Source organism: Muntiacus reevesi, chromosome 1 (genome assembly GCF_963930625.1).
Source record: "Muntiacus reevesi chromosome 1, mMunRee1.1, whole genome shotgun sequence".
Classification (NCBI taxonomy): Eukaryota; Metazoa; Chordata; class Mammalia; order Artiodactyla; family Cervidae; genus Muntiacus; species Muntiacus reevesi.
The window spans coordinates 158,886,301-158,913,571 of NC_089249.1; the positions used below are offsets into that span (position 1 = coordinate 158,886,301).

Sequence of the window (27,271 nt, forward strand, 5' to 3'; positions counted from 1 at the left end):
GCCTCCTCGGTCCTGTGTGGCGCCAGCAGGCTGTGGGCTGTGCAGGCTTTGGGCACAGATTTTACAGCTGAGGGGCAGATACATCCCGTCCCAGAGTGTCTCTCTCTGTGCCTGACGTGGGCAGCCTCATGGCAGCTACTGCTCCAGAAGCCTCTCCCTGGGAGAGGCACGGCACGTGGTGCCCGCCATGGCCAAATGGTCTCTACAATCCTAAAGCAGAAACCAGGGCCAAGAACAGGTGGGGAAGCTGGGCCCTGAAACGTCACGCCCACGCAAAGCTGCTGGTCCCTGATCAGGGCTGTCTCTGACTGTGCCTTGGCCCCCAAGGCAGGCCACCTGTCCCCCAGTACCTTCCACATACTCCATCACCATGCACAGGTGGCGCTTGGTTTCAAAGGAGCAGAACATGCTGACCACAAAGGGGTTCTCGGCAAAAGTCAGTATGTCCCGCTCCACGAAGGCCTGCTGGATCTGGTTCCTTAGGATCAGGTTCTGCTTGTTGATCTTCTTCATGGCAAAGCGCTGCCGGGTGGACTTGTGCCGCACCAGGAACACGGCCCTGGAAGCAAAGCCCGTCTGCTTTCCACGGCCCTTGGCCATGCCCTCCCCACTGCCAGCCTGGGGGTCAAACTGACTCCTCTCACACCTAATCAGTGTATGGAACAGAGGGGCAGGCAGTGCTCAACAGTGAGAAGGACCCAAGGGCCTGCCCCGGGAGCTCGTCAAGTTCCTGAGGACACAACTCACCCACTCCTCAGAGCTCACGAGAGGACGAGTGCCCCCAAGGGAAGAGGGGCTCTTGCCCAGGAAAGGCACCATGCTCAGATGTCAGAGGGAACTGCACTCTCGCCTCTCCAGGAGGCTTCAGGGAGGCAGAAGGGCCATCCTGAGGGACAGTACTGCTGCCCAGAGGACCAGGTACCACTCACTTCCAGAAGGAAGAGCCCACAGGCCAACTGAGTTGCAGTCCCGGCCACACCCTGACCCCTGCCTTTACCCATAGGCGCCATTGCTGATGAGCTTAATTGTTTCAAAGTCCTCCTCAGAGGGTGTCTTTTTCGATGTCAGAGATGCCCCACGGCCCTGGAAGACAAGGGAAAAGGCAGGGGGCAGGCATGCTCGTCAGAGCGCACACACCCGAGGAGGCAGTGCTCCAGTGTCTGCCCAGCTCAGCCCTGCCAGAGCCTCCCTGCTCTCCCCAGAGCAGAACAGCCTCTCAGACAGTGCAGCAACCACCCTCTCCCTGGCCCTCCTGCGCACAGTCTCTGAGAGAATCCACAGCCTGTACTTCACAGGGCCCAGGCTCCAGGGTTGAGGCAAGAGCTCAGAGTCTTTACCTCGACTGAATCATCTGTCTCCGGAGTGTCAGGACTGTCATAGCTGCTCAACTGGGCCATTTCTAGAAACAAAGCAAGGACACAAGACAAAAGTGTGCGCGGCAACATCAGACCTCTCAGCCGTCCGCTCACGTCACAGGACAGACGCATGGAGGGGAGCACAAATGCTTCCTGCACCAGTCTGGGAGGCGGTCTTGCGGCTCCGACTTTAGCGGATTCACAGCTTTTGGACTTGTTTGCCAAATAACATTGCCACTCGTATCTCTCTAAGTCCAGTGCCATTCAAAAGGCCTGGGAAATTCTATAAAGCTTCCCTCAAACTTGGGACATTGGCTGAAAACAGGCCTGAAGCTGGTAGCCGGCCCCTGTCCTGCTGGCCAAGACTCTGCTCTGCTGGATGAGGCCAGGAAGTAGGAAAGGCAGGGGCAGGGCGACTAGAGACAAGGGACTCAGACGCCCATCTTCACGAGGGATTCAGTGTGAAGCCCGAGTCAGGACCACCCCAAAGACACACGGGGACCTGTAAGGTGGCAACAGGAGAGGCAAGCATGCAGACTAGGTGACCATTTTTGAAAATGTGATTGTGGTCCTTGTGTTGACCTCTTTTGACCTTTAGGATCTAAATCCAACCCAGATGCACCCAAGACAACCCCGCTTGGGTGTCAGAAGGCAGATGTGGAGGATCTCGAAGGAGTGGCTTTTTTATGACACAGAACACAGGGTCTACCTACAGCCCTCGGGCCCCTGAGGCTGTGTTGTGTCCCTGTTCAACTATCCCTCTTCCCCCAGTGGCTTCCCTGCTGTTAGAGCTTGTAGGCTGTGGGGCCTCTTTGCAGCCACGAGGCTGCATGCTCACCCTCTAGGGGATCCCGTGTGAGGCCCAGTTGGCTAACGATGTAGCGGGGAATGTCACATTTAATCCCTTGTCCCTCTTTGGCGTGGCCCTCAGCTGCTTCTAACAGGTGGTAGAACTCTTCAGGGTCAAACTCCTGTACCGGGGAGAGAGGTAGTCAGTGGTGAGAGCTACAAGCGAACTTACTGCCTTTATAGTTTTAAGACATTTACCCAGAGCAGGAGGAATAGGAAGACTTCCTCTTTGTGATGGACACCCCTACCCCAGAATCCCCAGAAACATCATGAGTCAGGGACCAACGGGGACAAAGCTGTCTTAAAGGTCATCTCCAAATCAGACATCCTAGATATCTGCTGTCTTCTACAGCAAGAAAACTCAGAGCTTTGGGTTTCTAGAGAGCTCTGCCTATCTGCCTGGTCCAAAGTCTTGTGCCAGCCAGACACAGCACTGTCTGGTGTGTTCCCACACCTAGTGCAGAGGGGGAGTCCCGGCCCACCTTCAATCACACTTCACAGCCCTGCTGGTACACACCCATGCTGTCAGGCATCTACTGAGCAACCCCTGTGTCCTGGGGTCTAGAGAGCCATATGGACACAGCACAGAAGTCCTTGTCTGTCCAGAGCACAGAGTAACGAGGGCCTCACTGACTGAGTGCCTACTAAGTGTCACATGGCGCTATGCCCTGATGATACCTCTATGATCTTGGGGAGGATGTCAAGTCTCACAGAGATGCATGGATTTGACCATGGCCACAGAGGTAGGGAGAAACAGAAAACCACTGCACAAGCCCAGACTTAACTGCCAGCCTGTTTAATCACAGACTTCATGTTGTTGTGGGAGCAGCCCTCTGGTCACCACAATCCCAGCCTCCACTGCTTTTCTTTACCTCTGGTCGCAAGGGTTTAGAAAATACCATCACCACTTATTGCTTAGACTTTACCTTCTATTACCTTCCTCCTCCGTCCCTGTCTAGTCAGAATGTTACTTCATAAACCCCCTCTACCCAACTCTCCTCATCTGTTCTCTACCACCGTCTGAGTTCGTGGTGCCCCTCTCTCACATGAACTGCGTTAAGGGCCTCTGTCCCTCTGTCCCTGGCTCATTCTGCCTTTGCCCCCAATTCACTATCCATGTTGTAGCCATAGTTATCTTTCTCAGGAGTAAATCTCATGGAGTATTACTCAGAAATAAAAAGTAACCAATTACTGCTGCATGCAATAACATGTATGAACCTCTACAAAATTATGCTGAGTTCAAGAAGTCAGAACTTACTATATGATTTAATTTATATTAAACTGTATAAAAGGCAAACTTAACCACAGTGAAAGAGCAGATAGGTGGCTGTTTGGAGTGGGAGGCAAGGTGGGGGTGGGGAAAGGGGCTGACTGCAAAGGGGCACAAGGAAATTTTCTGAGGTGAGAGAAATATCTTCCATCTCAACTGTGGCAGTGACTAGACAGATGTAGATTTGTTAAAACTCACTGAACTGTATATCCAAATGGTATAACCAAACCAAATATTTTACTGTATGTAAATTATACCTTTACAAATTTAGTTTTAAAAAGTAAATCTAACCACATCACATTCTTACCTAAACTTCCTGATGGCTCCCAGTGGCCTTACGGATAAGCAAAAACTCCTGAGCCAAGAACCCGCACCCTTCATGGTCCTGTCATGATCCACCTCCCAAGTCTGTCCCTCATCAGCTCTTCAGACACACCCATACTCCATCAAATGCCCTTTCTGATGGCTCTCCCCTGGCAAACTCACAGTTATCCTTCAAAATCGCTGACTAAGCTTCATGTTCCCCAGGGGGCCTTCACTGAACATTCATTACTGTCCATCCTGAGAAGGACCAGAGCACGTCCTTCCCCATGTTCCCACTGTACCTTGGATTTTCCCCCTTTACAACACTTCTGCCAATATCATAACTATTATTGGCACATCTTCAGGCCTCATACCTAAGTCATTCAAGATGAATTTTAATCCTGCTGCAGAGGAGGCATTATGGGATCAGGACTCTGCTTTATTTATACCTGTATCTCCAGCGTCTAGAATGAAGAAGGCATTCAGTAAAGTGTCACTGAATGATCAAATGAAGGGTGGACTCAACTTGTGCAAACAAAACTGGCCTGTGCTTCTCAGCCCTGGGACCCCACTAACCTGGGCTTGCTCAGTGTGGGGTGGGCAGATGAAACCTCTCCCTGCCACTCTCCTCAGGGGTGTCCGCGTTTCCTTAGGGACTCATTTGGTCCCCCAGTGCTTGTACGGCATATTTAAATAAGGACTTCAGCAGCAGAAATGGCAGTAGGTGCCCCCACAGTTCTGCTGTTAGCAGAATACTTCCTCTGCAGTCCCTATTCCCTCCCCTCCAGCCACCACCCCCCACCAACCTTCCCAAAGCCCACTCACCAGGCATTCCAGGAGACGAGCTGGGCGGGCAATGACAATCATCAGCTTTTTCACCAGCTGCATCACAAAAGCCACTTCTGAACTCTCTGAGCGCTCATGAGCCTGTAGAGAAGACAAAGGTAGCTTGAGTGATCTGCCAGCCCAGCGTGGCGGAGCGAAGCAGGACTGGCCTGAACAGAGCCGACTCTGGGGAGAAGTGCTTTGTAGTACAGAGAGCTCTGCAAAGCAGAGACCTTAGAGGGTGTCAGTGGGCCATGAGCAGGAGCCATGTGAGCTGGTGAACACTGTATGACACAGGAATGTCACACGGACACACCGCTTTACCTGCTTCTCCATCCAGCAGGCTTCACTTACCCACCAGGCCCCAGCTCAAGAGGCAGCTCTCATTGGAGCCTTCACTGATGCTCACGCTCCACCACAGACAGACTGTAAGGAACAGAAAGACCTCAAAGCAGGAGAGTGATGCGAGCAGCAGGGACTTCAGAGAGACCTCTCTGGCTATAGTGGGGATGGTGCATGAAAGAGGGCAAATCTAAAAGGAAGAAAACCCACCAGCAGGCTGTGGCAATAGTGCAGATGAAAAAGGCATAAGTCAAGGAAGTAAGAATGGAGGGAAATGGACAGACCGAGTCACCTAGGAGCCTCCCTGAGGGGTGCGAGAGGCAGGAATAGATGGTAACTGCAGCTCCAATTTTAAGGAAATTTCAGTGAACCCCTAAATGAAATAGATAATATAAAGAGATATGCAGTTTAGGTAAGGATAGGTAGTAGTCATTAGTAGTAGTTTAGTTGCTAAGTCGTGACTCTTGCAATCCCACGGACTGTAGCCACCAGGCTCCTCTGTCCATGGGATTCTCCAGGCAGGAATACCAGAGTGGATTGCCATTTCCTTCTCCAGGGGATCTTCCTGACCCAGGGATAGAACCCAGGTCTCCTGCATTATAGGCAGATTCTTTACCAACTGAGCTACAAGGGAAGCCCCAGGGATAGCTAGAAAACATATTTCCTTTAGCTTTAAAGACAAAGCAAGTAGATGGAAAAGAGTTCTGTTTTGGACCTGGAGAGTCTGAAGTACTACACTAGCTACTTTCTGAGGTATCTGCTCAGCCCAGGAGAGCTTTTTTCTGGAAACTGCTCTGACTTCTAGAGTCCGTGTTGTGTGGCTGCACTTTCTCTCCCACTCCCAACAGCTGACCAGAGGAGATGTAGGTGCTGAAGGATGGATGGAACAACAACGGTTAATATCAGGGTGACAGAACTGTATAATCTGTTCTTGGGGAAAAGGATGAGCATACCTACCAAAGAGAGAACAGAGTGGACCAGAGGAAGATGAACACTTCCTGGCTTTCCACAGGTTCTCATTTCTAGCTCTGGTCCCTTCTGAAAGCCTGGATGCACTGCTGTCTTCAATTCTCTAAGACCTGCCCTTTCAGACTTTATATAATAAACTGTTCTGAGGTGGCTCTACTACTTGCAATAAAGAATACCAGCTGATGTGGGAAGGAAAGTGAAGGATCTGCAGCTCAAGAGAATGGAGGCGGGCAGGGACCCTTAGTGAATGGATGACAACTGAAGACATGGGAGCTTACAGGACTGATCAGAGTGAAGAAGGAGAATGGGAGCATGGATGCTCAGGAGGGTGTCCCTCGGAACACCAGTATTTAAGAGAACTTGTGAAGGAGCAGCAAGACGGGAGAGAAGAGTGTCACGACAACCAGGGGGAGGGGAGATCAAGGAGAGGTTTCTTCACTGTGCAAACTTCTGCAGAGAGGCAAACAAAGATGAGGGCTGAGAGAAGTCACAGGATTTGGCAACTGGCCAGTTAGTTCTTCCAGGACTTTTGCCTGAAACAGTTCTAGTGGAATATGGGAAGGGAAAGTGGAAGGCAGGACACTGAATAGTGAATAGGTTGCAAGAAAAGAAATATAGCAAATGAAGACAATTAAAAAAAAAAAAAAAGGTTATTAAATGAGAAGAGAGGCTGGGCACTTGATGAAACTGTGTTCACTCTTCTAAGGTGCAGCCCAAATATCAACTGTGTGAAGGCTCACCTAAGACCCCTGATCCATCACACACACACACACACGAAGAACAAGAAGCAACAGCTCCGTTTTCTATGTTCTCTTAGCTGTTTGCTCATAGCACATGGTACTAGCATGTTGTCTTATAATTAACTGTCTCTACAGCTATGCTGCTGAGCCTTGTGAATAGACAGCCTGTGTCTTTCTTTTTCCCTCACATGCTAAGCCTAGCATAGGGGCTTCTTATATAGCAGATGTCAATGCTTGCTGACTAACTGTTTCAAAGTGTAAGATCTTAGGCTCTGGAATGAATAACCTGGGTTTGGGTTCCAACTCTGTTATGCAAGAAACAAGTTACCTTGGGCTAGCTTGGCCCCTTTAAGTTTTGGTTTTCTCATCTGTTTATTTAGAGAATAATAATAGCACCTTCCATATAGTGCTGTTGTGAAGTTAAATTAGTGCAGTAACTAACATATTCATCTACCAAGGTTTCCCTGCAGGCATCTTTCATTCTAGTCATGTCAAACTACTTTACCTGTAATGTCCAGAATGTACCAAGTTCCTCCACACCTCTGAGAGGTTGTTTGTACTCCTTCCTAAGTCCAGTGAACTCCTACCTCCTCATCAAGATCTAACTTTTCCTGAATTCTCCACACAGAGTCAGTATATCCTCCTCTGTGCTCAGAACTCATCTCTAGCTGGTGCTCATCGGTCACACTTACTACAATAAACAAAAGTGAGGTAATTCATAGAGCACTCAGTGTGGTGTCTGGCACACAGGACACTTCAATAAATAATAGCTGTTATTTTTACTGTAATTTTTATTGATGGGTCTGTATACCCAAGTCAAAGGCAAATTCCTTGAGTCAGACTTGCATTGAACTTCTTTTCTGCATTCCTAGGGCCTAGCAAATGACAGAACATATGACTGCACTGGCTCCCTGTCTAGTATTCTTCCTACTTCCAGGGGCAATGAGTCTGAAAAATGCCTGCAGGTTCTGGGCAGGGCTCTGACTTTAGCATTTCAGAAGATCAATCTTAGATGTACAAGCAACCTTGGAAGTCTGGTTGATTTACCTGATATCTCAGTCCCCGATTCCTATCTATTGTTACAGAACTATTAGAAAGTTATTCTTGAACAGAAACAAACAGCTGCCAGTGATGTTTCATGGGACTTTAGCTTTTTTAAACTCTATTTCTGCAGTGTCTGAATGCAAGTATTACTTTTAAAATAAAAAAGACACTTTAATAGAAGGAAGAACTTCTTCTTCTATTAAAATCAAAACCTTTCTCACAGTAACTCTTGTCCACTGGGCTTGTCTACCTTTTAGGGTAGGAGAAAGAAAAGCTATGCATATGAGAAGTCTTCCAGTATCTGACAGCAATGATCGTGATCCTTTCTCTAGACTGAACTTTTTCCTAAATTAAAAAAACAAAAAACTTTCTGCTCCTAACTTCTAGACTAACACACTGGAGTCCATTTGATTATCAGCCTCGGCTCTCAGCTCAGTTGGTGAGAAGGCATGGGTCTGGAGGTAACTGGGTCTAGACTGGGAAACACTCTAGTGACCTGAAGAGCCTAGCCCCAGGGAGATAGCACATCTCCTCTCCCCTAAATTGTGCTAATGGTGTGATATGAACAGCTGTGGTCTGCGGAGAAGCACCCATCATCCAAGTGGAGAGGTGGAGAGGAAGCCAACAGCGGAGCACGAAGCAGCGAGGACTCAGTGTTTGTTGGATTACTTCACCCAGAGACTTCTCACACTCAGGAGCACCAGGTCTCTAAACTATCTGTCCCCACTAGACAACTTCTCACTATGCACAGGGAGTATCAGGGGACAGATAAACAGTCCTCAGGACTGCTTTATCTCAGCTGAGAAGAAGCGGTCTCAAGGCTCTGCTTACACCAGTGTGTCTACAAAACGAGAGCCCACGACAGCCACTGGGGCCTCTTTCTGGCTTTGGGTTACAAGTCTCCTAGGGAAATATTTATGAACACTACCAGTGTTGGAACCTTGGGCAGGGTAACTGGAATTAGAAAAGGAAAAGACTCATAGCACTGAGTTCTGCTACTAAACAGGCTTCCCTCAGAAATGCAGGGGACTGAGGAGGAACCAAAGTCCAGCAGCAGCAGCAGGACACGTGAGGTGGGCCCCACACACCAGCAAGAGGTGGCAAGCAGGCTGGGAACACCATGACCACTTTAATCTTAGCTCAGGACTAATAACAACTGCCACAGGGAGCATTCACCAGAGTTCTGGCACAAGGACACTCACATCTTGCAGAAGTTTCTCTAAATTCTCTTGAAGTTCGTAGAAGTAGTGTGAGGTAATGAGGCCACTCCGAGATTTGTCCAGGCAGTCTCGGGCCATCTCTATCACCTGATGATGAATAAAGCTCAAGGTTCCATCAGCCAAGGGCAGCACATTGTTTGGAGTGTTGGAGGAGATGAATTCGGCTAGACGCTCTTCCATTTGTGCAGTGGCCTACAAATCAAAGAAGACAAGTGACTCTCTCCTCCTGCCAGGTCGCCTGGAGCTAAGCCTCAAGGGCCTGGTCATAGCCTGAGGACAGGCTCTGTGATCCTGCTTTCCTGATGTTGCACTTGGGGAACCTGACAACTAGACACATGAAAGGTCGCCTTCAAGTCAAGTCAAAGCATTCAGTTGAGGCCCTCTCCCATCTGGCCTTGTCCATCTCTCCACTCCTTAAAAGGCATGCTCTCTTACTCTAAGGACACTAGGATTCTGTTGTTTCCCTCCTTCATTATGCTGTCTCACGCCTCTGTCCACTGATGCTGTTGCTTGTGTGTGGCTTTTTCACCTGCCAAGCCTCCCTGGCAAACTCCTACTACTCCTTCTAATCTCAGTTCAAGCATCATTTCCTCTGGGAAGTCTCTGATTCCTCCAGGCAAACTAGGGCTTCTTCTCCTCTGTGCTTCCACTGGACCCCCCCAACTATACAAACTTGGTGTGTGGACACTGCTGGTTTCTAAATCTGTCTCCAAACTGGGAACTTCTTCAAGTCAGAGGGAGTCTGATTATCTCAGGATGCTCTTACTTCACCCTAGGACCCAAGTGAGCTAAGCAGATGTTCAGAGAGTATTTACTGAAGTTGTGAACCTGCCTGCTCATGAACCCGGATCCCCAGCAGAGCAGCATGGGGTTTGGCTCAGAAGCCTCTTGGGGACCTAACTGCACACAAATGTCGAAAGAACAAATATATGTGAGCTAACAAGTTCCTGCCTATCTGGGGCTTGGCTTTCTCTTCTTTGCCCACCAAGTAGCAATTTCTGATTTTCAGTGTGTTTAAGTGAGTATTTGTGTATGTGTGTGAATGTATACACACATTTTTTGTTTATGCATCTAGACACATATATATATGGTGGTGGGAGGGGAGAGGAGGTGGGAGGGAGTGGAAGGAATCGACATATTTTCTCTACCATCAGTTTATCCGACATGAATGACTTGGGGACATACAAACATGCAGTGCTAGAATAACAACACAACACCTAATACATAAGGAGGAGGAGGAAACAGGATGCATTTCCAAACACTATACATACCCCCAATTTTTTTTTTATAAAGAAACAAGCACAACAGAATGATTTCCACACCATCACTCTACCCCTCTGCTTTGCTCTTGTTCTCCAGTGCCCACTCAAAGGCTAGAAAGTGCAGACCACAGAGCAGCAGAGAAATAACAGCTAACACTTCTGAGTGCTTACTGTGTCCTGGGCACAGTTAGAAAAGTTTAATGTTCATTAATCTTCACAAGCTCCCTAGGAGATAGATTCTCTTCTTATCCCAAATTACAGATGAGGCAAATGAAGTTCAGAGAAGTTAATCATCTGCCCAGGGTCACGAGACTAATACACAGTGGAAGCAGACTTGAACCCAGTCCGTCTGCTCCCAGAATCTGCTCTTCCTCACTGCTCCACTTCCCTGTGAAGAAGGAAAGCACAAGGATGGCACACCTTTCCCTCAGCCTGCCATGTGTGCCTGGAGACTTCCCGAGGCTAGAGAAAGGACATGCTTGGAGAAGCAGGAAACCACACATTGCCAACCCTAATACAGATGAACAGGCAGAGCCAGGGGTCTGGACAGAGAATGAAGAAAGAGGCCTGAAGACCTCACGCTTGCTGCTGTCATGAAGAGGGGTCCACCTGGCCCTGGTTCGCTCTCTCCAGAGCTGGTTTGTTCTGCAGGAGCAGAGCCTATCATTAGACAGCCACATCACAGGGTTTAGGCATGTGGTCTTCAAAAGGAAATGCAAATGGGAAACAAGATTCTCATTCTACATATGAAGAGGCTCACCATCAAACTGCAGCTATGAAGACCACTTCTCAACTATCTCAGGACAGTAACCTGCCTCCCGCCTTAGCATTTCCCCACTTGAAAACACAAGTCCAATTGTGAATAGCAACTCTGAGCTCTGTCTCCCACCTTACTGCTCCCTCTGGCCAATTTCCTGGCAGAAGAAATTTAGAAATCTGCCTTAAATGAAGGTGCTCTCAGAGGGCAAATCTCCTTCTGGGGGACCCCAACTCATGGATTCTCACGGGCAGATTAGAACCAAGATCTCTGCTCTTTCCTTCCCCACTAAAATATGGTAGTATACAGTTTTGACATTTCTCTCTAGACACCCCTTTTCTGTGGGAAGTGGGGAAACAGAGGTTTGCAAGTACAATCCCCAAACTCCCAAGTCCTCTGCCCCTCCTCTTCTCTGGCAGTCTGAAGTCCCCATGCTGTGTCCTGCTATTCTGGCTGCCTCCAGAGACAGAGTGCTACCTCCTACCTCTGGTCTTTGCACTGGGGCTTGCTGGAGGCTGCATCCTCAGAGATATTACCATTTCCTTTAATCTGGATCCTTACCTTGGGGAATCTTTCCTTGTATACATGATTCATCATTATTATTTCACTGTCAAAGGAAACTGGTGACCGTCCAGGACTAAATAAGAAAGAAACAACTGTGTTACGTTAGTGCCAGGGAACCACTGAGGAGAAAGATGCCCGTCCCCAGAGCCCATTCCCGCCCACTGTCTGCAGCACCCATACACTCCCACCTTCAGGAGTGCTGAGTTCCAGAGCCTCCTTATTCCTGGAGCTGCCAGTACACTTTCTTCAGCTCAAAATGGTGTCACTTGGGGCTAGACTATCTTCCTGTAAGAGGCCTGGCCTTCACAAAGACCTCTGAAAAGGCCTAAACAGGAGGAGACCACTTTTGAAGCCACAGGTATTTCTTCTAGGATCCCCACCCCTAGAATAGGACTCTCTGGGTCTTCCTTGCTTTGGCCAGTGGGGTTGGGCCCACCCCCAGCATGTTCCAGGAATCAAATCAAATCAAACCAGCAACCATCAAAACAACTAGAGGAAGACAGTGTATACCTGCATCTTTTCCAAAAAAGCTGCAGCCAGTGGGCTGATCTAGCTCTACCTGGGGGATGAATGAGGCCAGTCCCGCCAGCCTGTAGAGAACTATAAACCTGGGCCATCTAAATCTTCCACTTTGGCCCACGTGTGGTTATATCCTCGTAAAGGATTTCAAAGTCTGAGCCACACAACTGAATGGCTACTTGGGTCCTGCCCAGTTTGATGCCCCCGACATGTGATCCCAGTTGAGTCCAGAGCTGCTCTATTCTGCCTTTCCTCCCTGCAGTGGCCCTGGTCCGCCTGCTGCACTAATGCACATTACCAAACATTTTAAGAGTAATCCTCAGGGATTCCCAGAGATACTACAGTCCTCTTAATCTCAGATGGTCTAACAGGTGCCCCTGTTTTGATGTGGACTGTGAAGAGCACCAAGATTCGGGCGTTCCTCTGTTGTTCCCGTTGCTCGGGAGCAAGCACTGGGCTCCGTGCTCCCTTGTCTGAATGTCTGGCCCTGTGCACTATAGTCCCAGTCATTACTGTCATCAACCTAAATTTGAACCAGTCTTTGTGGTCTGGCTCAGCTCACTCCCTGACATTTGTAGTGCCAACATTACTTGAGGGGACTCTTCCTGGGAGGCATTACTCCTTGGTCCCCACCCTCAACATGTTGGCCAATTCAGTGTTTCTCAGGGACCCTGGAAAGCTGAGCTCCATCTCTGAAAGCCCTGCTCATTGCAGTTTCCACCTTATTTCTGAACTGGAATTTTGGCACAGATTTACCACCTAATGCCAAAGAGAACAGCTGACTGATTCCATGCAATATACAGAGAAATCAGGGGTTGAGGACTGCTTGGTTTGATGATCCCCAGTGATTCAGGGAGGTGAGATCGACTGAGATGGCCATTTAGTTCTTCTTCTGCGATGGGCTTCTCCCCAATCAGCTACAAGTGTTCTCAGAACCAATGTTTTCAGTTGGCTGAGTTATATATTCTGGGCCTCTGGGTTGTTAGCCAGGTAACCATCAGAAAGGATGATACCATTACTCTCCCATAACTGAAAAGAGTCCACAGTACATTTATACTGCCAACTACTTTTAAAGGGAAGAAGAGGGACCCCCCTGACAGCATCGTTAGGCTCCTCTCAATGGCAGGGGGTGGGGAGGTAAGCTGAACTGTACCCAAAGCCAAAGGGCTTGAGCCTCCCTGGACTTGACTCATTCGAGCTGTGCCCATGTGCTAGGCCAGGGGTTGGCAAATTACAGCCCGCAGACCATATCTGGCCAGCTGCCTGCTTTTATAAATAAAGTTCACATAATGTCTGTGGATGAGTCCACACACAGCAGAGTAAGTAGCTGCCAGAGGTGGTATGGCCTACAAAGTGTGAACTATTTACTGTCTTGCCCTTTATGGAGCAAGTGTGCCAACTCCTAGGCTCTGAGGACAAGCTGAGCTCTAGGGCACCGGGCAAAGGACCCCTCACCTGAGGCTGCGGGAGCGGGGCCGCAGGGCGGGAGACTGCCGTCCCTCCTCATCGGGCACACTCTCTGTGCTGAAATGCTTCGTCAAGAAGTGCAGCTCATCAGCTGTGGGCTGGAAAGGCAACTGGTGCAGCTTCTCCTGGGAGGAGCACGATGACTAGAGGGGACATTTAAAAAAAAAGCTTTAGAGACAAGTTTGAGGTAGTCCAGGAGTGGAGGCCACTGAGAATGGTGAGGGGCCCCCAGTCAATGTAAACCTGGAGTCAGCCCACAGCGGCAGGCTTCCCCTCCACTGGGCACCATCCTGTCCATCTCTACCCTTCAGGGCTCTCAGTCCTGATGGAGCCGAGATACTCTCATCCTTTCTGAGTTTTGCACAGGGTCAGACCCAGACATTCTTAAGGTGTGAGAGCTCCCTGACTCCCTAGGAGTCCTCTTTAGGTGGCAAAAAGCAGATTCTACTGCAAGGACCCCTTACTTTCAGTGAAGCTTTTGGCTAGTTGGAATGGCAAGTAATTAATAAGTCATGCTTCCTGGCTTCTTTGGAAATGTCCTAGGAATGCTCAGCCTACAAATGACATCCTCGAAAGTTTTCCCTCCTACAACACCTTGGAGAGCCCCAGGGTGGCTCAGCAATGCTTCCATCAGGCTGTTACCCAGAGGGCAACTGGCTTTGCTGAGGCTGTGACCACTTGGCCCAGGCTCTAGAGATACCAATAGGCAAGAAGGGGAGAAAATTATTTTTAGATCTGCAACCCAAAGATTAGACTTGACCTGAAAATAGTTAAAGAGTTCTAAACATGGCCAGATGACTGAGATTAAAGCTAAGATCCCACTGGAGTCACAGGAGACTATGAGAAGGAGTGAGCTGTGCTATTAGAGGCAGCCCACAGTACAGCCATTGCTGTGGCAGCTCTGGTCAGTGAACCCCCCCTTACCCGACCAGACTGGCTACAAAAGCAGCCAATCCAACACTCTTGGCTCAACTCTGCTCACCGACTGATGAAGTAACTGGAGTTAAATGTCTAAATCCATTTACACTCAAACCTGCCGCACCACACTGAGAGAACTCTGTGGCCACACATAAGCCTTAATGCTAAGTGAGAAACCAGAATTTCTTTTTTTTTCTTTGACTAACAGTGCACACTTCTCTCATGGAATGCTATAATAAATAAAATTGTAAACAGCTGGTGGGAGGTTTTCACAGGGCTCTGTCTTGGTCACGGTTTTTTGTTTTTTTTTTTTTTTTTTGGTCACGTTTTTTATAAACGGTTTAGACAGAAACTGTTTAAAAGTATCCTCACTCAACTGCAACTAACAGTGAGGCAAAGTTGGTATTTTAAGGTATTTCAATAAAATAAGCTGAAGCAATGGGTTGAGTCGATTAAAACTTTTTGAACAGGAATATATATACATAATAAATATATGACACTTAACTTGGATCTTAAAAGAATGATGGTTGAGTAAAGGATTATGGGAAGCAATATTTACTCGGGAAAGATCTGAAACTAAACAACTGCCAAAAGACCAATGAGATCTCTGGATTAATTTAAGAGTAATATTTAGGACTCTCCTGCGGGTCAGGGGTGGTTAAGACTCTGCACTTCCACTGCAGAAGGCATGGGTTGGATCCCTGGTAGGGGAACTAAGATCCCACAGGCTGTGAGGTGCAACCAAAAAAAAAGAGTAACTCCTTTTACCTGCTTTGGATTTATGAATATAGACAAATTGAACTGAGAAGACCTGAAGAATGGTGGAATACAAGGGAAATGGGTCATCCAGTCTGTGACTTGCAAAGCCTGAAATACGGTCCTTTACAGAAAGTGTTTGCCAATGTGTTATCCTGCCTTCAATTAAAAGTTGCTCACTAAGGAAGCCTCATTTCAGCATCAATTGTGCACAGCGGCAATAGGACATCTGTTGTGTTTTAGGCTAAAATCTTCTCTAAGAACTCTTAGAAGTTTTTGAAAGGAAAAGTGAAAAAGTTGGAGGATACATGTCCTTTGGGACATGGGAGGGGTTATCTGCTCTTGACTGCAGTTCTGGAAATAAAATAGGGGAACAAGGGAACTGTGCTTAGGAGTCCCTGTGCCCAGCCTCATGGGCAAAGAAAAAGTCCATCCTCAAGTTCCTCTCGGACTCCACTAGGAATAACTGATGCTCAGAAACAAGTTGGTTAATTCCTTCCAAAGGCATGACTATGACTAAAGGATCTGACTATGGCTATTAAGGGCCACCAGACCTCTGCCCCACTCAGCCTCATCCCAAGCAACCTCTCTGAGCTGGGCTTTGGAGAAAAAGTTGAGAACCCTTTCACAACACTGTAGGGACAGGGAGCAATAACTTGAAGGGAAGTATTTCCTCGGGGTGAAGGAAGAACAGCCACAGATTTGGCTACTTACTGAGACGGTAGAGCTAGGGGTGTTGGTTCCATAGCCTGAAGAAGGCAATGAGGCCAAAGACCAGCGCCGCCCATCAGTCCTATGTAAGAAACGAACGTTAGGCAGTTTCTACCAGACCCCACCCTGAGCCCAGGACTTGCCTGTCTTTTGATCAGTTTTTGGGGGGCAGCTAATTCACTGGTTGGCTCTTTCTTGTCTCAAGACAGTACTGCTTGGTCCAGCACATGCTTTCATATCTCTCTCCTACATGGGGCCTACTGTTGTGTATTTTCCACTGAAAGACAGACATCTCTAACTATAAAGGAGTCTATAACTTTAAATATGTTCTTTAAATAAGAACATCTGTTATGCAATACTATGGTTTTGGAATAAACATCTTTACACTCTCAACTTATTCACTTCTAGCGATGACAGAAGATCCCAGCTAAAGGCTACAACACAAGGAGAGAACTGCCACTGAAATGCTAGTTCCTTTCCTAAAGGCTCCACATGAAGGGCCCTTTGGGGTGCCCCAGGCCACTGGGTTGATAACCAGGAAGAAATGAAACTACCACTTGGGTCTGAGTATGAATCAACAGAAGGCAAATAGTCAAAGGCTACCCAGGACCCATTAGGATTGATAAATCCAATCTTTGAGAATGTTTGCCAAAGAGTGACAGCACCCTGATGAATGAGGAGTGAGTTGGTATAGCCTTGGCTGTATATGAGACTCTGGGGCAGGCTTCTAGCTGCTCTTTAGAGGATGTGCCTGAAGCTCTCATTACAGAGAACCACAGTTACCTGCTTTGCTGGGTGGAAGAAAGATCAAGCAAATATTTGGCTTGAAGCTTTTATAACATGGACAAGTGATTCTTTCCTGGATTACAGGATGTATTGTAACAAATGTTCTTTCTTGTGGGGCTTGGGGGTGTAGCCTGCTCTGGTTGAAGTTAGAGGAATACTGCTTTGAACATTAGCAATGGAGGACCTTTAGAAGTTAAGTTCAATACTCTCAATCTTCAGAGAAAACATTAAGACCCAGAGATGAGAGTGGATTGTTTTGTTCCAGGCTTCACAGTTAACAGTGGGTAGGGTGAGGCATGGAGAGGAAGAAGCAAAAAAGGAATCAATCTTGCCAGGGCTTTTCTTTTGGAAGCACTCCTCTCCACCCCCAGCAACACTGAGCAGCTTTTCCTACTAGGTTCTGTTAGGGGACAGCCGGGGGTTCCATGCCACATGCACACAACTCAAAATGCATGCCACCCAGGCAGCCAGTCCTGCTGGAACCTAGTCTCTGAGACACAAAATGTCAAAGAGCCTGCTCAAACATGATGTTCTCTCTAACCTCTGCGTGACCCTGAGAGCTCTACACAAGAAAGCAAGCCAATTCCTGGAAAACAGAGCTCAGTGAAAATGGAACTAGTCTAGCTCAGGGAGGCATTTCCCAAACTCTTGTCAGATACACTTCTCCACAGGTGACTTTTCCTCCTTCACACGGAAATGGAAACCAATTGCATGGCAGCCATTTTCCTACAAACTGAGGAGCAGGGACCACCAGAGTCAGAAACGCCACTATAAGGAGGCCTCTGTGTCCTCTGCTGTGTCATCCACCGGGTGACCAAGCAAAGCTGTGGGAATGAGGGTGACTTGTCTCTTTGCTCAGAAGCTTGGAACTATTTATCAAATCCTGCCTCTAAGCATATGAGCATGGAGCCTTGGTTCCAGCAGGCAGAGGGGGCTCCCTTAGGGCCTCTTTGCTAGAAATGAAAGGCCAAATGTCCAAACCCACAGTCAGAGAAGACTCATCACACCCAGTTCTCACCAAGCACAAAACCACAAACCACATGTCTGGCCATGCATAGCAGTTTCCCAGCCCCTCCCCGTCAAGTCCGCTATTACCTGTCTGCTCTGTGGCCATGGCTGTAGTGGAAAGACATACATTAAAGTGAGAACCAAAGGGAACCAGGGAGATTGATCTGTCTGACCCCTGGCATTTGGTCTAGCTGGTAGAGGCAAACCTTTTGTTTAGGAATGTGCAAAAGTTAGAAATGGAATTGTATGACTAACAGGTATACCCCTAGGGTTTCATTACATCTGTCTTTTGTGTGAAATTCCAAACTAATGCAATGTTATAAAGCCCATGCTCGACTTCAGTGACAGGAAACACAATTCCTGAGGACTCTGGCAGGATTGACGTCTTCCTCCCCTCCCCTATCAATACCTAACTGCTTTCCTGACTCTGTCTGGTAAGAGGACAGCCTAGGTTTCTGTCTTTGACTCAAACTTCAGGCCACCTAGCACAGATCTGTGTGGATCTCAGTGGTAATACCAAGCCTCAAAGTTCCTAGCTGATCTATTCCTAAAGCCCATGCAATGACGCAGGCACAGAGCACCAATGGAACATGCTCTTCCCTCTGCCTGGATTGGTCTACACACCTGTGTCCTCACTTTCAACAAGGCAGGCTCCTTCTTATCCTTCAGGCTGGCTTAAAGGTCAGTCCTTCTTAGAGGCCTAACATGACCACCCAGTATAGACTCTCCAGCCTCATTCCCCTCGTACTCTTTTAGGCAGCATATTCTTTCCCTTTACAGTGCTTATCACAGGTTATAACTATATACTTGTTCATTTGCTTGTTCATTATTCTTCCCCACCACTCATTCAATCAGTAAGCACCGACTTAGTGCTTATTATATACCAGCAGACATATTTGCAACATATTAAGGCATCTCTATTAAAGGTGCTTTGATTCTGGTTAAGAGGAAATGGAAAGCAAATAAGAAAATACAGTCAGCCCCCCTTATCCGTAGTTCTGCATCTGCAGATTCAACCAACAGTGAATCAAAAATATTCAGGAAAAAAATAATCCAGAAAGTTCCACAGAGCCAAACCTGAATTTTCTGGTGCCAGCCACTATTCACATTGTATTTAAAACTATTTACATAGCATTTACATTGTATTGGGTATTATAAGTAATCTAGAGGTGATTTAAAGTACAGAAGAGGATGTACATAGGTTATATGCAAATACTATGAGACTTAAACATCTGTGGATTTTGGTATCCACTGGGGTCCTGGAACCAGTTCCCTCTGGATACCCAGGGGTGACTGTATCAGGCACTGAAAAGTACTACTTTGAACATCAAACTGGATGCTCTGCTGGAGAATGATGAGGGACTTCTTTATACTGTATGGTGAGGGAAGGCCTCTCTGGAGAGCCAATGTTAACTAAGCAAAGACCTGAGGGAACAGTATTCTCTCAAAGGGAACAAGTGCACAGACTCTACTAACTCCACTAAGTTTCTAGAAAATGAGGGCTCTGTCTGTCTGGTTCCGACTAAGTACCCAGCCTGTGCCTGGGCTTACTGCGTGCTCAGTAAACATTTACTGAATGAATGGGAAATGACTCAGTATAGAGGACAGTCCTAGGTCCTGCTGTCCGAGCTCTGAGGCAAGAGTTCACACACAATTGAGGCAGCAATTCCGGGACAAATGAGACTTTCAGCTGGGCTGGAAAAACAGATACATCCATCCAGCATTTTCCTATACTGAAAGCATTTCTTTTCTGGAGGTCTTAATGACAAAGACTGGCTCTAACCAAGAATAGCTTTAAAAATAAAATCAAAGAACATGAACTCTGCCAAGGAAGAATTTTAGAGATGTTCTGAAAAGTAAATAATTTGTATAGGAAGCCTTGATGCATGGATTGGATGGACTCATGTGAGTCAGCTCAGGTACTTCTCCAGAGGCCAGGTGACAGCCTGGCAGTGGGCTGAACTGTCAAGACTGCTCCCATGTGCAGTCATATCAAGTTCATATCACTTCCGGAAATGAGTGAAATGTGAGGAATACAAACATGGCTTTTCATCACACCAAATCTTTCTAAGTTCATGGGAGTGTAAGTGAAGACCTGGTAGTTTCTTTATCCTCAAGGAGAGAGGCATAAATGGCTCCTTCCAGCTACCTGGAACTAGCTGAGTTAGAGGAGGAAAAGTGTAACTTCAGGTCCTCCTGGGAGGAGAGCCCATCTTCTCATTAGCATAGCTCTCAATCGAGAGTACAACGTTTCAGAACATACCCTCAGGAAACCAAAGATTTCTGTTTAAGATTGTAAAATAAACCCACTTCTAACATCTGCTTGCCCATTCAAATACTCAAATGCAAACACCTATGGTGTTTGGAAAACAAGGGTTGAACAAGATAATTATAACCTGGGCGAGGAAAGCAGGAAAAGAATTTTGATGGCTGGCAGACCCAAAGTAACAGACTTCGAAGGGCAATGTCTCAAAGGAGGAAGCTGACATTTAACTGACATTCATGCAAATACCACACATGTTAGTCACAGAAGAGTCTACCAACTTACCTACGAGCAGGAACAAAGGAAAAGTGAGCAGGTGCATTTGGAGAGAAATTCCGGGGACTATCCAAAGGACTGTTACCTGTGGACAGGGAAAGTAAAAGAAATCCTCTGTGAGGTCTCCTTCTGGGGAAGGCTGAGATGATAACCTTTAGAAAAGAAATCATCTCCTAGCATTGGCAGTGGGCACATATGATTATTTTTCCAGGCCCACCATTAGTTTAATGATTCTCTCTTTGCAAAAGTTTGGCAGCCCAGAGGGTTTTCCCTTGTTCCCAAGTTGCCTATAACCTATCTATGTTTCTCAGACATCTGTTCTAGATCTAGCAGCAACTTGACAATTTCCTATCCTCTTTGTAACACCTCAGGTTCCAATCTGCCTAGTCAAGTTAACCCAGCTTTGCAAAAGCTTGAACTCATTCAGGGCAGAGCGCACAGCCAAACACTCAAACACTTCTCAAAGGGCAACAGGATTGCTGGTCTGAAAGGCACTTGCACATATATTCTGCACACTGTATCCAAGGGGATATAATCCAGAAATATGTGTGCCTAGGGGAAAATAAAGTTCTCAGGTGGGAACTTAGGAGAGTGGTGTTCCTTAATCAGTCCATACACAAGGTCCCCAAGTCTGCAAAGCATGCCCAACCCCTTCACAGGGTTGGAATTATCTCCATCTCTTTGTTAGTTTTCACATGTCCCCTATAACTTGTAAACTTATAGTTCAGAAGCTTTGAACAAAACTGTATGCTTCTGTTTACAATAGCCAGGACATGGAAGCAACCTAGATATCCATTGGCAGATGAATGGATAAGAAAGCTGTGGTACATATACACAATGGAATGTTACTCAGCTATTAAAAAGAACACATTTGAATCCATTCTAATGAGGTGGATGAAACTGGAGCCTATTATACAGAGCGAAGTAAGTCAGAAAGAAAAACACCAATATAGTATATTAACGCATATATATACGGAATTTAGAAAGACGGTAACGATGACCCTATATGGAGACAGCAAAAGAGACATAGATATAAAGAACAGACTTTTGGACTCTGTGGGAGAAGGTGAGGGTGGGATGATCTGAGAGAATAGCATTGAAACATGTATATTATCATATGTGAAATAGATCGCCAGTCCAGGTTCGATGCATGAGACAGGGTGCTCAGGGCTGGTGCACTAGGATGATCCTGAGGGATGGGATGGGATGGGAAGGGAGGTGGGAGGGAGGGTCAGCATGGGGAACATATGTATACCCATGGCTGATTCATGTGAATGTATGGCAAAAACCACCACAATATTGTAAAGCAATTAGCCTTCAATTATAATAAATTGAAGAAAAAAAAACAAACAAACAACTGTGTGCTTACCTTAGTGCTAAGGACCACAATTGCCAAATCTAAGCCTGCCACACTTCTGTGGTCCAATTGTCAGCTGGGGGCTGGTATTTAGGAGAAACTGTCAAAATGTCTCTACCCAAAAAACCATGTTGAAGTAAGCACCACAGTCCATGATGTGCTGATCACTCAGCCAGTCCCTGCCCACCACCCTCCTTCTGTGCTCACCTCTATGAACCCACACTAGCTATGAGAAACAGCAGCTACCCAGGGACCTGATAGTTCAGCAGGTCCTGGTTTCTTCTTGGACAATTTATTTTTTGTATAGGGTATGATGTTCCAAAGTGCCATGAAGCTGCCCATGAATTTCTCATTATCTCCATTCAACAGGTGTGGATAGCACTCAATGTTTTTCTGTACTGATCTTCTGGGTGGCTCAGACAGTAAAGAATCCACCTGCAATGTGGAAGGCCTGCAAGATTGGGAAGATCCCCTGGAGGAGGGCATGGCAACCCACTCCAGTATTCTTGTCTGGAGAATCCCCAAGGACAGAGGAGTCTGGTAGGCTACAGTTCATGGGGTCGCAAAGAGTCAGACACAACTGAGTGACTAAGCACAGTACTGATCTTAGAAAAATCAGTCTCTCAAACAACGGCTCCCTATCCTGTGCAGTAACTCTGTATCAATTATATAAAGGCACTCTCTTTAGGAGAAGTAATGAAGAAGAGGCAGTTTCAGCTTCTACTCATCCCCTTGCCAGGGAGCTCCAGTGAGATGCACAACCTTATGCAGTAGATCTGCTCTCAACTCAGTACCAACTCTGGGTTTCCTGTGTGTTGAGGGCTACCTCTTATGGTTTATCCTACCTCCTGGCTAGCACATGTCACCAGGGTGTGAGAAAAGTGATTTAGAATAGCTGTTTCCTTAGGTAGGACTTAAAAGAATTATCAAGGTCTAAAAAAGCAGAGACATTACTTTGCCAACAAAGGTCTATCTGGTCAAGGCTATGGTTTTTCCAATGGTCATGTATGGATGTGAGAGTTGGACTGTGAGGAAAGCTGAGCACCGAAAAATTGATGCTTTTGAACTGTGGTGTTGGAGAAGACTCTTGAGAGTCCCTTGGACTGCAAGGAGATCCAACCAGTCCATCCTAAAGGAGATCAGCCCTGGGTGTTCATTGGAAGGACTGATGCTGAAGCTGAAACTCTAATACTTTGGCCACCTCATGCAAAGAGTGGACTCATTGGAAAAGACCCTGATGCTGGGAGGGATTGGGGGCAGGAGGAGAAGGGGACGACAGAGGATGAGATGGCTGGATGGTATCACCGACTTGATGGGCATGAGTTTGAGTAAACTCCGGGAGTTGGTGATGTACAGGGAGGCCTGGTGTGCTGCAATTCATGGGGTTGCAAAGAGTCGGATACGACTGAGCAACTGAACTGTACTGAACTGAGAAAACTATATATATAAAATTCTTTTTAAATAGTGTCATCTCAGAGATTAACAAGTACCCTCAGTTTGATCCATGACATGTAAAGTTAGATGCCCTTTGTTGGTTCCCAAAACCACCAATCTAAAGCCTCAAGGCCCTGAACATGAGTATCCTACAAACAATGACCAGTCTTCCAAGGACCAGGTATGGTGATGGTTACTGAAAAGAACATGAAGGATCTTCCAGGAGCTCACAGCAAAGCTAGGGATTCACAGAACACACACATGTCAGAAACAACTAACACTAAGAAGAAAAAAGTTGCAAATAACAACAATAATAAAAACCAGCACATCACTGAGGTGTGTGACACGTTCAAGCAGAATAATAATCCTTAAAGGATAAGACAGTAGAGGATGTAGAAAACATATTTGAAGAAATAATGGCTGATGGTTTTCTAAATTTGATGGAAAAAACTATAAACCCACTTTATCTAAGAATCTCTAAGAGAAAGAGGAAGAAATATATACCAAAGCACATTACAATCATATTGCTCAAAACTCATGATAAAAAGAAAAATCTTAAAAGTAGTTGGGAGGCAGATTGAGGGGGATAGGAAAGACATGTTCAGACAGGAATAAATGTAAGGATTATAGTAGACTTCTCACTGAAAATAATGCAAAAGGATAATGAAATAACATCTTTAAATTAACAGGAAAAAACACAAATCCTACCAACCTAGAATTCTATGTCCAGCTACTGTGTAATAAAGAACCTGGTGGCATTTGTCCCAGTACCTAGGAATGTGCCTCTAAATCTTTGCAATTTCCCAAGTGATAGGAGTGTCTTTGTTATTCATGGTGGGGCCAGACAGTTTATGCAAATAAGATAAGGAACCAAGAGAGAAGCTTTAAGCCATCTGATATTACTCTGGCCTCCAGGGGTGCCAGAGACTGAGTTCAATCACATAGCTGATGAATTAATCAATCATGCCTACATAATGAAACTTCAGTAAGCACTATGGACACCAAAGCTCTGATGAGCATTCCTAGTTAATAATACTCTGCATATTGTTACACATCAGTGTGCCAGGAGAGTGAAGCATCTAGACTTCATGGAGAGAAGGCACCAGAAACTTCACACACAACCTCCCAGACTTCACCTTAAGTATCTCTACTTTTGGCTGGTTCTTAATATATCTTTTTTTGCTTTAATAAAACTGTATTTGTAAATATAGTTCTTTTATGATTTCTGCAAGTCATTCTAGCAAATTATTAAATCTGAGAAGGCAGTGGGAACCCCGAACTTGTATCCAGTTGGTGAGAATTATGAGTGGCCTGGGAACTGCCAATCATGCAAGTGATGTCTAAAGTAACGATAGTTTTGTGGAGGATTGTGGCCATAACCTAAGTTCTGCCCAATTCTGGGCAGTTAGTGTCAAAAGTCACTGCACCAGTGAAAATATTCTTAAAAAAGAAAGTGAAATAAAGATATTTTCAGATAAAAAAGCCAAACAAAATTCTCAACAGAAGACCACACTACAAGAAATAGTTTTAAAATGTCCTTTAGGCACAAGGAAAATAATACCAGATGGAAATATGGATCTACACAAAAGAATGAAGAACACTGGAAATGTTAACTACATGGGAAAATATCTAAGATTTTTTTCTTATTATTTAAATGTCTTTAAAAAATAATGTTTAAACAAAAATAACAAGGTAATGTGAACTTTATATTATATATGAAAACAAAAAGGTTGAAGACAATATAAAGGCTGGGATGGTAGAAACAGAATATATTATTTTTATGCTACATGTGAAGTGGTTTAATATGGTGATAAAAATGTATATTATACATGCTAATCCAACTACTAAGTAACAAAGAGTTACAGCTCATAAGCCAATAGAGGACATAAAATAAAATTAAAAAACACTCAGTCCCAAATAAAAGAGCAAATAAAGAAAAAAACAGATGGTATAATAAGAAAATAAATAGGAAGATGACAGATTTAAACCAAAACATTATCAACAACAATAGCAAATGAAATAGCATGGTGGTGGTGGTGGTGGTTTAGTCACTAAGTCGTGTCCAACTCTCGTGACCCCATGGACTATAGCCTGCTAGGCTCCTCTGTCCATGGGATTCTCCAGAATACTGGAGTGGATTACCATTTCCTTCTCCAGGGAATCTTCCTGACCCAGAATCAAACCCAGGTCTCCTGCATTGCAGGCAGATTCTTTACCAACTCAGTTACAAGGCACCAATTAAAAGATAGAGATTGTAAGACTAGATAAAAAAGAAAGAACTTCTTAAAAAAAGTATCAATATTCATAATATTGCAAAAAAGAAAAGATTGATCTCAGATATTTCACTGATAAATTCTACCAAACATTTAAGAAAAAAGTAATACCAACTACCTACAATCTCTTTCAACAGAAGCAGAAAGAATATTTCCTAACTCATTGTATGAGACCAGTATTACCTCAATACTAAAACCAGAAAAGACATTACAAGAAAGGAAAACTATAGACCAGTATCTCTTATGAATACAGATGTAAAAATCTTCAACAAGACATTAGAAACATAAAATCCAACAATGTACAAAATATTATATACCATGACCAACTGGAATTTACTCCAGGTATGCAAGTCTGGTCCAACATTTGAAAGTCAATTAATATAACCTACAACAACAGACTAAAGAGATAAAAACACATAATTGCATCAACTGATACAGAAAAAGCATTTGACAAAATCTAACCCCCATTCCTGATAAAAACTCGTAGCAAACTAAAAATAGGGGGGAACTTCCCCAAATTGATAATATCTATAGAAGCTATGCTGCTAAAATCAGACTTCACTGTGAGAAAGTAGATGATTTCCTTCTCAGACTGAGAACAAGGCAAAGGTGCCCCCTCTTACCACTCCTATTCAACATCATAGCAGAAGTGCTAGCTAGTTCAACAAGACAAGAAAATGATATAAAAGGTAAATAGATCGGGAAGTAAGATATAAAACTGTAGATGAGATGATTGTCTGTGTAGAGATTAAAGAATCAATAAGAACCAAAAAATTACTCTTGGAACTAAGAAGCAATTATAGCAAAGTCATAGGATATAAGATACATGGCTAATATACAGTACAAGTCAATTGCTTTCCTTTATAACCAGCAATGAAGAATTAGTAGCTGAAATTAAAAACACAATTATACAATTAACACAAAAATGAAATGCTTACATATAAATCTAATATAGTATGTATACAATTTATATGTATAAAACTGATTAAAGAAGTCAAAGATCTAAATTATTGAAGTGATATTGCATGCTCATGGATTGAAAGATGTAATATTGTTAAGATGTCAGTTCAAGGCTTCTCTAGTGGCACAGTGGTAAAGAATCCACTTGCCAGTACAGGAGACATGGGTTCAATCCCTGGTTCAGGAGGATCCCACATACCACGGAGTAACTAGGCCCATGCACAACTGTGCATTGAGCCTGCGCTCTAGAGCCCAGGAGCTACAACTATTGAGCCCACTGAAGCCTGAGCACTAGAGCCAGTGCTCCACAACAAGAGAAGCCACAGCAATGAGAAGCCTGCACCCCACAACTAGAGAGGAGGCCCAGCTCACCACAACTAGAGAAAAGCCTGCACAGCAATGAAGACCCAGCACAGTCATAAATAAATAAATAAAATTATTTTTTTAAAAAAGGAGTCAGTTTTTCCCACCCAGATCTATGGAGTCAATTTTAATCAAAATCCCACCAAACTAGTTTGCGAATATTAACAAAAGGATTCTAAAGCTTACCTGGGAAGGCAAAGTAACCAGAAAGTCAACACAATACTAAAAATAAATAAATAAACAGTAAAGTTAGAGGACTGATATTACTTGATTTCAAGATTCACTATAAAGCTATAGAGATCAAGACAGTGTGGTATTACAATCTTGCAGTGGCTAGAATGAAAATCACATTACAGAAAGTTAACCAGGATGAAAAAGCAGAGGGTGATGTCTAAGATGAAGGGATAAGATAAACCTCAGAAAAACAACTAAATGAAGTGGACACAGGCAACTTTCCAGAAAAAGAATTCAGGAAAATCACAGTGAAGATGATCCAGGATCTCAGAAACACAATGGAGAAGATGCAAGAAATGCTTAGCAAAGTCCTAGAAGATCTAAAGAACAATCAAATAGAAATAAACAATACACTAGAAGGAATCAATAGCAGAATAATGGAGGCAGACGGAGAAGGCAATGGTATCCCACTCCAGTACTCTTGCCTGGAAAATCCCATGGATGGA

General features: G+C 45.3%; 1 protein-coding gene across 6 annotated transcripts in view; it reads right to left on the reverse strand.

Annotated features, from left to right (window-relative positions):
- Window positions 1-27,271, reverse strand: part of MAST2 (microtubule associated serine/threonine kinase 2) — a 205,195-nt gene that overhangs the window by 10,330 nt on the left and 167,594 nt on the right. For 4 of the 6 annotated variants that reach the window (XM_065913930.1, XM_065913920.1, XM_065913957.1 and 1 more), the window contains 11 exons: window positions 20,214-20,289; window positions 17,753-17,773; window positions 15,875-15,953; window positions 13,475-13,629; window positions 11,498-11,573; window positions 8,900-9,109; window positions 4,603-4,704; window positions 2,194-2,326; window positions 1,338-1,399; window positions 998-1,083; window positions 351-559 (listed from right to left, as the gene is read on the reverse strand). In XM_065913930.1, the coding sequence (XP_065770002.1) occupies window positions 351-559; window positions 998-1,083; window positions 1,338-1,399; window positions 2,194-2,326; window positions 4,603-4,704; window positions 8,900-9,109; window positions 11,498-11,573; window positions 13,475-13,629; window positions 15,875-15,953; window positions 17,753-17,773; window positions 20,214-20,289 (1,209 nt within the window). The remainder of the gene's footprint in view (window positions 1-350; window positions 560-997; window positions 1,084-1,337; window positions 1,400-2,193; window positions 2,327-4,602; window positions 4,705-8,899; window positions 9,110-11,497; window positions 11,574-13,474; window positions 13,630-15,874; window positions 15,954-17,752; window positions 17,774-20,213; window positions 20,290-27,271) is intronic. The other 2 variants (XM_065913949.1, XM_065913941.1) reach the window with 1 other exon arrangement.